This window comes from Catharus ustulatus, chromosome 40 (genome assembly GCF_009819885.2).
Source record: "Catharus ustulatus isolate bCatUst1 chromosome 40, bCatUst1.pri.v2, whole genome shotgun sequence".
Taxonomy (NCBI): domain Eukaryota; kingdom Metazoa; phylum Chordata; class Aves; order Passeriformes; family Turdidae; genus Catharus; species Catharus ustulatus.
Genome location: NC_046260.1, coordinates 877684 through 891789, shown reverse-complemented (window position 1 = coordinate 891789; position 14106 = coordinate 877684). Strand labels below are relative to the sequence as shown.

Sequence of the window (14106 nt, the reverse complement as noted above, 5' to 3'; positions counted from 1 at the left end):
AAATGGAAAAATCCGCTTGAAAAACGACCCAAAAATCCCAAAAAATCCCTAAAAAAACCTCAAAAATCCCCAAAAATCCCCAAACTCAGCAGGGTCCTGAGTCCTCCCGGGTCAGGGGGACACTGGAATAACCAAAATTTCATTAATTTAGCCCAAAAATCCCCAGAGAAATAACATAAAAAATAACGGAAAAATCCGCTTGAAAAACGACCCAAAAATAGCTAAAAAATCCCAAAAATCCTCAAAAAATAATAAAAAAAACCAACCCAAAAAAAATCACAAAATACCCACCCAGAAACAGCCAAAAATTCCTTAATTGAACCCAAAAATTCCCATAGAAATAGTGAAAAAAATACTGGAAATAGAGATCAAAAAATAGCCCCAAAAATGCCCAAAATTAGCCAAAAAAATTCCCAAAAACCCAAAAAAAACCCACCCAGAAACAGCCAAAATCAACCCCAAAAAAACCTGAAAAAATGGAGTAAAGAACCAGTAACAAACACCCAAAACCCCGTTAATTCAACCCAAAAAGCCCCAAAGAAATAGTGAAAAAAATACCGGAAATAGAGGTCAAAAAACAACCCAAAAATCCTAAGAAATGACCCAAAAATCCCCAAAAACTGCTCCAGGCGCTGCCACCACGAGGCCGAGTCCTCCCGGGTCAGGGGGACACTGAAATAACCAAAAAATCGTTAATTTAACCCAAAAATCCGCATAGAAATAGTGAAAAAAAATCCGGAAAAAAAGCTCCAAAAGCAACCCAAAAATCCCCAAAATCAGCCAAAAAAATCCCCAAAAACCAGAAAAAAATCCCCAAAAAATCCCAAAAAACCCTGAAAAACCAGGCCACAATATACCAAAAAATCCATCCAGAAACAGCCAAAATCAGCCCCAAAAAACCCCGAAAAACAGAGTAGAAAAACAGCCCCAAAAACCCAAAAAACCAACCCAAAAAACCAGCCCAAAAAATCCCAAAAAATCCACCCTGGAACTTCCAAAAACCCATTAATTCAACCCAAAAAAAACCCCCCAAAAAAATCTTAAAAAAAATCCAAAAAACCTCCTAAAGACTTTTTAAAAATTAGAAAAAAACTTCTAAAAAAATCCCCAAAAAATCCCTAATATTTTAAATTTTCCCAAAATCGCATTTTTTCACCCCAAACCCATGTGCAGGTCGCCTGACCCCAAATCCCCCCCTAAAAAAATTGAAAAAAAAATCGAAAAAAAATCAAAAAAATAAAAAAAAATTCCAAAAAAAATCATAAAAAATCCCAAAAAATCCTAGAAATAGTAATTTTTCCCAAAATTGTTGTTTTTCACCCCAAATCCACATGTAGCTCACCTGACTCCCTAAAAAACCCCCCAAAAAATCGAAAAAAAATCCAAAAAAAATGCAAAAAAAATCGAAAAAAATTCCAAAAAAATCGAAAAAAAATCGAAAAAAATCCCAAAAAAATCCCCAAAAATCCCCAATATTTTAAATTTTCCCAAAATCCCGTTTTTTCCCCCCAGACCCACGTGTAGGCGGCCATGGAGCTGTCCCAGGTGCTCTTGACCCCGTAATTCCCTCTAAAAAATCCCCCAAATATAAAAAAAAATCCAAAAAAAAATCCATAAAAAATCCCAAAAAATTAAAAAAAAATTAAAAAAAAAAATCCTAAAAATTCTCAGTATTATAGATTTACCCAAAATCCCCATTTTTCACCCCAAACCCACATGCAGGCTGCCTGACACCCTAAAAAACCCCCCCAAAAAATCGAAAAAAATTCCAAAAAAAATGCAAAAAAAATCGAAGAAAATTCCAAAAAAAATCCAAAAAAATCCCAAAAAAATCCCCAAAAATTCTCAATATTTTATATTTGCCCAAAATCTCATTTTTTTCTCCCCAAACCCACATGCAGGCTGCCTGACCTCCTAAAAAACTCCCCAAAAAATCAAAAAAAATCCAAAAAAAAAGCAAAAAAAATCGAAAAAAATTCCAAAAAAATCGAAAAAAATCCAAAAAAAATCCCAAAAAATCCCCAAAAAATCCCCAATATTTTAAATTTTCCCAAAATTGTTGTTTTTCCCCCCAGACCCACGTGTAGGCGGCCATGGAGCTGTCCCAGGTGCTCTTCACCCCGTAATTCTCCTCGTTGAAGCGAAACATCTCGGCCGGGTCCCACCCGTTGGACTGGAACAGGGGGGGAATTGGGGAGAAATCCAGGGAATTTGGGAAAATTGGGGAATTTTGGGGAAAATTGGGGGATTTTGGGGTGAAATTGGGGGGATTTTGGGGTGAAATTGGGGGAATTTGGGAAAAATTGGGGGGAATTTGGGGGATTTTTGGGGAAATTTTGGGGAATTTAGGGGGGGTTTTGGGGGGATTTGGGAAAAATTCAAGGAATTTTGGGAAATTTTAGGGGATTTTGAGGGGATTTTGAAGGAAATTTGGGGAATTTTGGGGTAAATTTGGGGGATTTTTGGGGGGAATTTGGGGAATTTTTGGGGCTTTTGGGGAAAATTCAGGAGATTTGAGGCTGAATTTGGGGGATTTTGGGCAATTTTGGGGTAAATTCTGGTGATTTTGGGTAAATTTGGGGGTTTTTTGGGGGGAATTCACGGAAATTTGGGGATTTGGGGGAAAATTCAGGGATTTTGGGGTGAATTTGGGGCATTTTTTAAATTTTGGGAAATTTTGGGGCTGAATTCAGGGAATTTTGGGAAATTTTTGGGGATTTGGGGGATTTTTGGGGTGAATTTGGGGGATTTTGGAGAAAATTTGAGGAATTTTGGGGTAAATTTGGTGGGTTTTGGGGAATTTTGGGAAATTTTGGGGTTGAATTCAGGGAATTTCGGGTAAATTTGGGGGATTTTGGGGTGAATTTGGGAGATTTTTGGAAAATATGGGCGATTTTGGGAAAACTTGGGGGATTTTGGGGGATTTTAGGGTGAATTCTGAAGATTTTGGGAAAATTTTGGGGATTTGGGGGATTTAGGGTGAATTTGGGGGATTTTTTGGAGATTTTGGGGAAAATTTGGGAGGTTTTGGGAAAATTTGGGGGATTTTTGGGGAAATTTGGGGAAATCTGGGGAATTTTGGGGCTGAATTCTGGAGAATTTGGGAAAGTTTGGTGGATTTGGGGTGAATTTGGGGGATTTTGGGGAAAATTTGGGGAATTTTGGGGTAAATTTCAGGGATTTCAGGAAATTTTAGGGGATTCTGGGGGGATTTTGGGGAAATTTGGGGGATTTTTGGGGGGAATTCGGAGAATTTTGTGGATTTTGGGGTAAAATTGGATGAATTTTGGGGTAAATTTGAGGGATTTTGGGGAATTTTGGGGGATTTTGGGGAATTTTAGGGTGAATTTGGGGGATTCTGGAGAAAATCTGGGGGATATTGGGGGAATTTGGGGGATTTTCAGGGAATTTTGGGGGATTTTGGGGGGATTTTGGGGTGAATTTGGGGGATTTTGGGAAATTTTGGGGATTTTTGGGGTGAATTCTGGAGATTTTGGAGAAAATTTGGGGGATTTTGGGGCGAATTTTTGTGATTTTTGGGAATTTTTAGAGATTTTGGGGTGAATTCTGGAGATTTTCGGTGAAATTTGGGAAATTTTGGGGTGAATTCAGGGGATTTTGGGGAATTTTAGGGTGAATTGTGAAGATTTTGGGAAAATTTGGGGGATTTTGGGGGGATTTAGGGCTGAATTTGGGGGATTTGAGGAAAATTTGGGGGATTTTGGGGAGAAATTCAAGGATTTTGGGAAATTTTGGGGTGAATTTGGGGAATTTTGGGAAAATTCAGGGGATTTTAGGGAGAAATTCTGGGATTTTGGGGGAATTTTTGGGGGAAATTCGGGGAATTTTGGGGAATTTTGAGTTGAATTTGGGAGATATTGGGGTAAATTTGGGGGATTTGGGGGAATTTTGGGGTGAATTTGGGAGATTCTGGAGAAAATCCGGGGGATTTGGGGAAAATTTGGGGGATTTTGGGATGATTTTGGGGAGAAATTCAAGGATTTTGGGAAAATTTGCAGGAATTTGGGAGATTTTGGGGAATTTGGGGGCATTTTGGGTGATTTTGGGATGAATTCTGGAGATTTTGGGTAAATTTGGGGGAATTTTGGGGAATTTTGGGGGATTTTTGGGGATTTTGGGGGGATTTTAGGGTGAAATCAGGAGATTTTGGGAAAACTCAGGGGATTTTGGGGAAAAATTCAGGGAATTGGGGAAAGTTTGGGAGATTTTGGGGAAAATTTGGGAGATTTCTGGGAATTTTGGGGGGATTTTGAGGTGAATTTGGGGTGAATTTGAGGGATTTTGGGAAAATTTTGGGGAATTGGGGGAATTTTGGGAGAATTTTGGGGAGATTTTGGGGGATTTGGAGACAATTTGGGAATTTGGGGTTGAATTTGGGGTGAATTCAGTGAATTTTGGGTTGTTTTTTGTGGATTTTGGTCATTTCTGGGCAGATTTTTTTGGGAATTTCACTGAATTTTGTTAAATTTTGTTAAATTTTGTGCAGATTTTGGGTTAAATTTGTAAAATTTTGGGATTTTTTGGTTACCAGGTCCTGCCCCAGCTCGAAGTCGTCGCTGGTCTCAGATTTGGGGAAGAATTTTGGGTTTATTTTTGTGGATTTTGGTCATTTCTGGGCGGATTTTTTTGCAGTTTTTTAAATTATTTTGTTAATTTTTGGGTGAAATTCTTTAAATTTTGTTAAATTTTGGTTACCAGGTCCTGCCCCAGCTCGAAGTCGCCGCCCTCTCCCCCGTCCCAACGTTCCAGAATTTTCTCTCTCCTGTCCCCGTTGGGCCGCGCCGGGAGCCGCTCTGGGATTGGGGAGAAAAACCCAAAAATTGGGAAAATTGGGAAATTTTAACCAAAATCTGGGATTTTCACCCCAGACTGACCAGGGCAGGGGTCCCCATGTCCCTCAGGCCCAGCTGCACTCCCCAAATCCCCGTTTTTCACCCCAAAATTCCTTTTTTTTTTTAACAAAAATCACCATTTTTTAACCAAAATCCTCATTTTTAACCCCAAATTTTTGCTGTTTTTTACCAAAATTTGGGTTTTTCACCCCAAACTGACCAGGGCAGGGGTCCCCACGCCCCTCAGTCCCAGCTGCACTCCCCAAATCCCCGTTTTTCACCCCAAAATCCCCGTTTTGTTAACAAAAATCACCATTTTTTAACCAAAATCCTCATTTTTCACCCCAAATTTTCGCTGTTTTTTACCAAAATCTGGGTTTTTAGCCCCAGACTGAGCAGGGCAGGGGTCCCCACGTCCCTCAGTCCCAGCTGCACTCCCCAAATCCCCATTTTTCACCCCAAAATTCCTATTTTTTTACACAAAAATCACCATTTTTTACCAAAATCCTCATTTTTAACCCCAAATTTTTGCTGTTTTTTTACCAAAATCCCCATTTTTCACCCCAAACTGACCAGGGCAGGGGTCCCCACGTCCCTCAGGCCCAGCTGCACTCCCCAAATCCCCGTTTTTCACCCCAAAATCTCCATTTTTATACAAAAATCACCATTTTTTTACCAAAATCCCCATTTTTAACCCCAAATTTTCGGGATTTTTTACCAAAATCCCCATTTTTCACCCCAGACTGAGCAGGGCAGGGGTCCCCACGCCCCTCAGTCCCAGCTGCACTCCCCAAATCCCCGTTTTTCACCCCAAAATCCCCGTTTTTTGTACAAAAAATCACCATTTTTTACCAAAATCCTCATTTTTAACCCCAAATTTTCGGGGTTTTTTTACCAAAAATTGGGTTTTTCACCCCAGACTGACCAGGGCAGGGGTCCCAGCCCAGCTCCACCTCCCTCAGTCCCAGCTGCACTCCCCAAATCCCCGTTTTTCACCCCAAAATCCCCGTTTTGTTAACAAAAATCACCATTTTTTTACCAAAATCCTCATTTTTAACCCCAAATTTTTGGGATTTTTTACCAAAATTTGGGTTTTTCACCCCAGACTGACCAGGGCAGGGGTCCCAGCCCAGCTCCACCTCCCTCAGTCCCAGCTGCACTCCCCAAATCCCCGTTTTTCACCCCAAAATCCCCGTTTTTTAACAAAAATCACCATTTTAAACCCAAATCCTCATTTTTAACCCCAAATTTTTGCTGTTTTTTACCAAAATTTGGGTTTTTAGCCCCAGACTGACCAGGGCAGGGGTCCCAGGCCAGTCCCATGTCCCTCAGTCCCCAAATCCCCGTTTTTCACCCCAAAATCCCCGTTTTGTTAACAAAAATCACCATTTTTTTACCAAAATCCTCATTTTTAACCCCAAATTTTTGGGATTTTTTACCAAAATTTGGGTTTTTCACCCCAGACTGACCAGGGCAGGGGTCCCAGGCCAGCTCCACGTCCCTCAGGGTCAGCTGCACGATGTCCAGTGGCCGGAACACCACCGTGTCCACGATGTCCTCGCGCCGGGGCGGGGCCGGGGGCGGGGCCGGGGGCGTGGTCAGGGCAGGGGGCGGGGCCTGGGGTGTGGGCGGGGTTTGGGTGGTGGGCGGGGTTTGTGCTGGGGGCGGGGTTAATGAGGAGGGGGCGGGGCCGGGGGCGGGGCCGGGGGCGGGGCGTCGGTGAACGGCGTCCAGGGCCAGCTCGAACTGCGGGGGTAATTAGCGTTAATTAGCGTTAATTAGCGCTAATTAGTGCTAATTAAGGGTTAATCAGCATTCTTTAGGATTTAATTAAGGGTCAATTAGTGTTAATTAGGGGTTAATTACTGTTATTTAGTGTGAGTTGGGGGTTAATTAGTGTGAGTTTGGGGTTAATTAGTGTTAATTAGTGTGCCTTTGGGGTTAATTAGCGTTAATTAGGGATAAATTAGTGTTAATTAGTGTGAGTTTGGGGTTAATTAGTGTGACTTTAGGGTTAATTAGCGTTAATTAGGGGTTAATTAGTGTTAATTAGTGTGAGTTGGGGGTTAATCAGTGTTAATTAGGGGTTAATTAGTGTTATTTAGTGGGAATTGGGGATTAATTAGTGTTAATTACGGGTTAATTAGTGTGACTTTGGGGTTAATTAGTATTAATTAGTGTCAATTAGTGTGAGTTGGGGGTCAATTAGTGTTAATTAGGGGTTAATTAGTGTTAATTAGTGTGAGTTGGGGGTTAATCAGTGTTAATTGGGGGTTAATTAGTGTGACTTTGGGGCTAATTAGCGTTATTTAGGGGTTAATTAGTGTTAATTAGTGTGAGTTGGGGGTTAATTAGTGCTAATTGGGGGTTAATTAGTGTGAGTTTGGTGTTAATTTGTGTTAATTAGGGGTTAATTAGTTTTAATTAGTGTGACTTTGGGGCTAATTAGCGTTATTTAGGGGTTAATTAGTGTTAATTAGTGTGAGTTTGGGGGTTAATTAGTGTGAGTTGGGGGTTAATTAGTGTGACTTTGGGGTTAATTTGCGTTAATTAGGGGTTAATTAGTGTTAATTAGCGTGAGTTTGGGGTTAATTAGCGTTAATTAGGGGTTAATTAGTGTTAATTAGTGTGAGTTGGAGACTAATTAGCGTTAATTAGGGGTTAATTAGTGTTAATTAGTGTTAGTTGGGGGTTAATTAGTGTTAATTGGGGGTTAATTAGTGTGAGTTTGGTGTTAATTTGTGTTAATTAGGGGTTAATTAGTGTTAATTAGTGTGAGTTGGGGATTAATCAGTGTTAATTGGGAATTAATTACTGTGACTTTGGGGTTAATTAGTGTTAATTAGGGGTTAATTAGTGTTGATTAGTGTGAGTTGGGGCTAATTAGTGTTAATTGGAGGTTAATTAGTGTTAATTAGTGTGAGTTGGGGGTTAATTAGTGTGAGTTTGGGGCTAATTAGTGTTAATTAGTGTGAATTGGAAGTAAATTAGTGTTAATTAGGGCTCAATTAGTGTGACTTTGGGGTTAATTAGTGTTAATTAAGGGTTAATTAGTGTCAATTAGTGTGAGTTAGGGGTTAATTAGTGTTAATTAGGGGTTAATTAGTGTGAGTTGGGGGTTAATTAAGGGTTAATTATGGGCTAATTTAGAATTAATTAACGTTAATTAGCATTAATTTGTGTTCATAAGCACCAAGGATTAATTAACATTAATTAAGGATTAAGTAGCATTAACAAAGAGTTAATAAAGGATTAATTAGGGGGTAATTAGTGCTAATTAGTGTTAATTATGGTTAATTGTCCCCACCTTGGCGCTGAGGGTGCGGAAAATGCCCTCGAAGGTTCGGCCGCTGCGAACTCTGACCTCGGCCGTGGAGCCCTGCGGACACAGAGTGACCAACTGACCAACTGACCAACTGACCACTGACCACTGACCAACTGACCAACTGACCAACTGACCACTGAGTGACCACTGACCTACTGACCACAGTGACCTCTGAGTGACCAGTGACCAACTGACCTACTGAGCACTGTGAACTCTGACCTCGGCCGTGGAGCCCTGGGGACACAGAGTGACCACTGAGTGACCAACTGACCAACTGACCAACTGACCACTGAGTGACCAACTGACCAACTGACCACTGAGTGACCAACTGACCACTGAGTGACCAACTGACCAACTGACCACTGACCACTGTGACCTCTGACCTCGGCCGTGGAGCCCTGGGGACACAGAGTGACCAGAGTGACCACTGAGTGACCAACTGACCACTGAGTGACCAACTGACCACTGAGTGACCACTGACCAGTGAGTGACCAACTGACCAACTGACCACTGACCAACTGATCACTGTGACCTCTGAGTGACCAGTGACCACTGACCACTGACCACTGTGACCTCTGACCTCGGCCGTGGAGCCCTGGGGACACAGAGTGACCAACTGACCAACTGAGCCCTGAGTGACCAACTGACCAAATGAGCACTGAGGGACAGAGAGGGACAGAGAGTGACCAGAGTGACCAGAGTGACCAACTGACCACTGACCAACTGACCACTGAGTGACCACTGAGTGACCACAGACTGACCAACTGACCAACTGACCAACTGAGTGACCACAGAGTGACCACAAAGTGACCAGAGTGACCAACTGATCACTGACTGACCCCGAGTGACCCCTGAATGACCCCCAATGACCATTAGTGACCCCGACTGATCACGAGTGACCCCAAGTGACCAGTAATGACCCCTGATGACCATTAACGATCATTAGTGACCCTGAGTGACCCCTAATGACCAAAAATGACCATAAATGACCATTAGTGACCCCTAATGACCATTAGTGCCCATTAATGACCCTGAGTGACCCCAGAGTGACCACTAATGACCCCTCAGTGACCCCTAATGACCATTAATGACCATTAATGACCACTAGTGACTCCTAATGACCATGAGTGACCCTTAATGACCATTAATGACCCCAGAGTGACCTCTAGTGACCCCTCAATGACCCCTAATGACCATTAGTGACCCCTAATGACCAATAACAACCTCTAAATGACCCCTAATGACCATAAATGACCCCAAATGACCCCTAAGGACCATGAGTGACCCCAGAGTGACCATAGTGACCATTCTCTCACCACGCCGGCGGTCAGCACGTGCAGCATCCGCGAGTTCCCGTACACGCCCTCGGGAGCCTGCGGGGAGGGGAGAGAACGGGGCAGTTTGGGAAAATTTGGGGAATTTGGGGAAATTTGGGGAATTTTGGGAATTTTTGGGAATTTTTGGGAATTTTTTTGGGGGATTTTTGGGGGAATTTTGGGGATTTTTGGGGTTTTTTTGGTGGATTTTCGGATTTTTTTTTATTTTTTTGGGGTGGATTTTTGGGGAAATTTTGGGATTTTTGGGGGAATTTTGGGGATTTTGGGGAATTTTGGGGACTTTGGGGGATTTTTGGGAATTTTTTGGGGGGATTTTGGGGGAATTTTTGGGGGAATTTTTGGGGATTTTGGGGTTTTTTGGGGGATTTTCGGATTTTTTTAAAATTTTTTTTGCGTGGATTTTAAGGGAAAATTTTGGGATTTTTTAGGAGATTTTGGGGGGATTTAGGGAAATTTGGGGATTATGGGGAATTTTTTGGGGGAATTTTTTGGGATTTTTGGGGGAATTTTGGGTTTTTTTTGATTTTTGGGGGATTTTTTGTGGGACGATTTTTTGGGGGAATTTTGGGTGGATTTTCAGATTTTTTTGGGATTTTTTTGGGGTGGATTTTTGGGGAACTTTTGGGATTTTTTTGGTGAATTTTTGGTGGATTTTTCAGGAAATTTGGGAGGATTTTTTGGGAGGATTTTGGGTTTTTTTGGGGGGATTTTTTTTTAATTTTTTGGGTGGATTTTTAGTGGATTTTTTTGTGGGTTTTTGGGAGGATTTTTGGGGGGATTTGGGGAGATTTTTTGGGGGGATTTTGTGACTTTTTTTGCGGATTTTTTAAGGAAATTTGGGAGGAATTTTGAGGGGATTTTTTGGGGGGATTTCGGGATTTTTTTAGGATTTTTTTTCAGTGGATTTTTATGGATTTTTGGGTGGATTTTTTGGGGATTTTTGGGAGGATTTTGGGTTTTTTCAGGGGATTTTAGGAGGGAATTTTTGGGGGGAATTTGAGATTTTTTGGGGAGGATTTTTTTGGGGAATTTTGGGGGTTTTTTGTGAGGATTTTTTGTGAGGATTTTAGGAGGAATTTTTTGGGATTTTTTTTTATTTTTGGGTGCATTTTTAGTTGATTTTTTGTGGATTTTTGGGAGGACTTTGGGAGGATTTTTGAGAGGTTTTTTTTGGTTTTTTTTCAGGGGATTTTGAGGGGATTTTAGGAGAGAATTTTGGGTGCATCTTTGGGTGAATTTTGGGATTTTTTGGGAGGGATTTTGGGGACCATTTGGGGAGGATTTTGAGGGGATTTTTGGGGGGAATTTTGGGACATTTCTGGTGGATTTTTTGTGAATTTTTAGGAGGATTTTGGGGGTTTTTTGGGGGATTTTTTGGAAGGATTTTGGGAGGATTTTTTGGGGTAATTTTGGGTTTTTTTGGGGTTTCTCACCAGGGATTTTCCCGCCGGGTGGGGCCTGCGGAGGAATCGGGGGGGAAGGGGTTAAAAATAAAAAAAAAATCCAAAAAAATCCCCAAAAATCCCAAAAAATCCAAAAAATCCCACCCAGGACCCCCAGAATGACCCAAATTGAAACAAAAATCACCCAAAATTAACCAAAATATCCAAAACTGACCCCAAAATAAACCACGTATCACCCAAAATGAACCAAAATCCCCCAAAATTGAAAGAAAATCACCCAAACTGTCCCCAAAATTCCGTAAATTGAAACAAAAACACCCAAAATGAACCCGAAATAACCCAGAACTGACCCCAAATCACCCAAAATTGAACCAAAATCACCCAAACTGACCCCAAAATTCCCCAAATTGAACCAAAATCCCCCAGAATTGAAAGAAAATCACCCAAATTAAACCCAAAATCCCCCAAAATTGAACATGAAATCCCCCAAAACGAATCAAAATCACCCAAATTGAGCCCAAAACCCCCCCAAAATTGACCCAAAACTCCCCCAAATTCCCGCCCCCCACCCAAATTCCCTCCCCAAAATTCCCGAATTTCCCCAAATTTCCCAGATTCGCCCCTCCCCCACTCACCTGCCGCCCGCCCCTCCCCCCCCCGCCGGCCCTGCCCCCTCCCCCGCCCCTCCCCCACCCCCGCCGAGGGGGGGAGGGGGCGACGCCGGGGCCTGGCGGGGGGGGGGAGGGGGCGGCAGCGGCTTCAGCATGGCCGGGCCGGGATTTTGGGGGGAATTCGGGGGATTTTGGGGAATTTTTTTTAGGGGGGGAGGGGGGGGCCGGGGCCGCTCCGGAGCCCTGAGGGGGGCGCGGAGGGATCCCGACCTCACCACCGCGGATCCTTCCGCCGGCAGCTCCCGCCGCGCTCCCCACCGCGATTTCCCCCCTCAAACCCCCCGGAGCCGCTTCCCCGCCCCCGATTTCCCCTCAGAGCTCGCGCCTCGCCCCCAAAATCGCGACTTTTCACCCCAAAATCCGCCCCTCCGCCGCGTTAAATAGTCCCTTCCCTCAGCGCGCCGCGCATGCGCACACAGCGCAGCGAGCCGCCCGTCCGCAAGGCGGCGCCGTCGCGGAGGACGAAACCGGAAGCGGAGCGCCCAAAGCAGGAAGCGGAAATTGTGTTTATACCGGAAGCGGAAGTTGCTCCCCCAACCCGGAAGCGGAAGCGGCGCTCGGGGGGCGCTGAGGAGGGAGGAGGAGGAGGAGGAGGAGAGGGAGGAAGAGCTCGGGGGTCCCGGGGGGCTCGGTCGGGAGCGGCGGGGGCGGCGCGGGAGCAGCCGAGGAGAGGCGGGGCCGCCATGGTGAGGGGCGGGGCCTGGGGGGGGTTTGGGGGCGGGGCCCGGGGGGTTTGGGGCGGAATTTGGGAATTTTGGGGGGAATTTTGGAGATTTTGGGGATTTTTGAGGGGGATTGATGGGTCTGGGTGGGGATTTTGGGGTGAATTCGGGAGATTTGGGGTTAATTTTGTGGATTTTGGGAGGGGATCGATGGCTCTGGGTGGGATTTTGGGGTGAATTTGGGGGAATTTTGTGAATTTTGGGGGTCTCGGGGGGAGTCCCGGTTGGGTTTTGGGTCAATTTGGGGCGATTTGATGAATTCTGGGGGGGGCTTTCCCCAATTCTTGGGGTTCCCCCCTCACTTTATTTTTTTCCTATTTTTCCTCTCTTTTCTCCATTCTTCTTCCTTTTTATTTTCATTTATTTTGTTTTTCCTTCTGTTTTCCTCTCCCTTTTCTCCCCCATTTTTCCCCATTTCCCCCCTTTTTTCTCATTTTTTTTCACTTTTCTCCCCATTTTTCCCCTTTTTTCCTGTTTTTTCCCCATTTCTCCCATTTTTCCCCCATTTTTCTCCCCATTTCCTCCAATTTTCCCGTTTTCCCCCCGTTTTTCCCCATTTTCCTGATTTTTCCCATTTTCCTGGGGATTTTCCCCATTTTCCTGATTTTTCCTGTTTTCCCTGAATTTTCCCCATTTTCTCAATATTTCCCCATTTTTCCTGTTTTTTTTCCCCCCACATTTCCATATGTTTTTTCCCATTTTCCCCGTTTTTCTCCCCATTATTTTCCCCAATTTTTCTCGTTTTTTTCTGGATTTTTCGCCAATTTTTCCCCACTTTTCCCAATTTTCCCGTTTTTTTTCCCCATTTTTTTCTGGATTTCCCCCCATTTTTCCCCATTTTTTTCTGGATTTTTCCCCATTTTCCCCCAATTTTCCCCATTTTTCCCAATTTCCCGTTTTTTCTCCCCATTTTTTCCGGATTTTTCCCCATTTTTTACAATTTTTCCCAATTTTCCCGTTTTTTCCCCCATTTTTTTCTGGATTTTCCCCATTTTTTACAATTTTTTCCCATTTTTCCCAATTTTCCCGTTTTTTTCCCCATTTTTTCCCGTTTTTTTTCCCCAATTTTTCCCAATTTTCCCGTTTTTTCTCCCCATTTTTTCCGGATTTTTTCCCATTTTTTACAATTTTTTCCCCATTTTTCCCAATTTCCCGTTTTTTCTCCCCATTTTCCCCCCCTTTTTTCCCATTTTTTTCTGGATTTTTTCCCCAATTTTCCCAATTTTCCCGTTTTTTCTCCCCATTTTTTCCGGATTTTTCCCCATTTTTCTCCAATTTTTTCCCCAATTTTCCCAATTTTTCCGTTTTTTCCCCCATTTTTCCCCCCCCAGCCCCTCCCCCGCCCCCCCCCATTGCCATGAGCGGCCCCTCGGGGGGGGGGGTCGGGATCGCCCCAAAATCCCCAAAATTCGCCCCAAAACCTCCCCAAAATTCCCCAAAATCCCCAAAATTCCCCCCAGAATCCCCAGCCCCAAAATCCCCAAAATTCACCCCAAAATTTCACCCAAAACCCCCCAAATTCACCCCAAAATTTCACCCAAAACCCCCAAAATTTCACCCCAAAATCCCCAAATCTCCCCCAGAACCTCCCGAATTCCGCTCAGGATCCCCAAAATTTTTCCAAAAATTCCCCAAATTCTTCTCAGAACAGCCAAAACTCCCCAAATTTGTCCCAAAATCCCCCAAATTTTTCCAAAAATCCCCAAAATTTCACCCAAAATCCCCCAGATTTTAATCAGGATCCTCCAAATTTTGCTCAACTCCCCCCAAATTTCGCTCGGGATCCCCCGAATTT

General features: G+C 43.5%; 1 protein-coding gene and 1 long non-coding RNA gene across 4 annotated transcripts; one reads left to right on the top strand and one right to left on the bottom strand.

Moving 5' to 3' along the window:
* Window positions 1–6515: 6515 nt before the first annotated feature.
* Window positions 6516–11960, bottom strand: LOC117010258. Of its 3 annotated transcripts, none has more exons than XR_004420597.1 (5): window positions 11942–11960; window positions 10949–10973; window positions 9495–9551; window positions 8161–8232; window positions 6516–6599 (listed from the first exon to the last, which is right to left on the bottom strand). It is a non-coding gene; the product is annotated as an uncharacterized LOC117010258 (long non-coding RNA). The 3 variants fall into 3 exon arrangements; XR_004420596.1 differs by lacking the exon at window positions 11942–11960 and adding an exon at window positions 11554–11582; XR_004420595.1 differs by lacking the exon at window positions 11942–11960 and having other exon boundaries at window positions 10949–11030.
* Window positions 11961–11996: 36 nt separating this feature from the next.
* LOC117010257 (H/ACA ribonucleoprotein complex subunit GAR1-like) lies at window positions 11997–13761 on the top strand. The gene is made up of 2 exons (XM_033084550.1): window positions 11997–12275; window positions 13643–13761. Exons 1-2 carry the CDS (start codon window positions 11997–11999, stop codon window positions 13670–13672), a joined length of 309 nt encoding a protein of 102 aa, XP_032940441.1. The 3' UTR covers window positions 13673–13761.
* The last annotated feature ends 345 nt before the right edge of the window (window positions 13762–14106 follow it).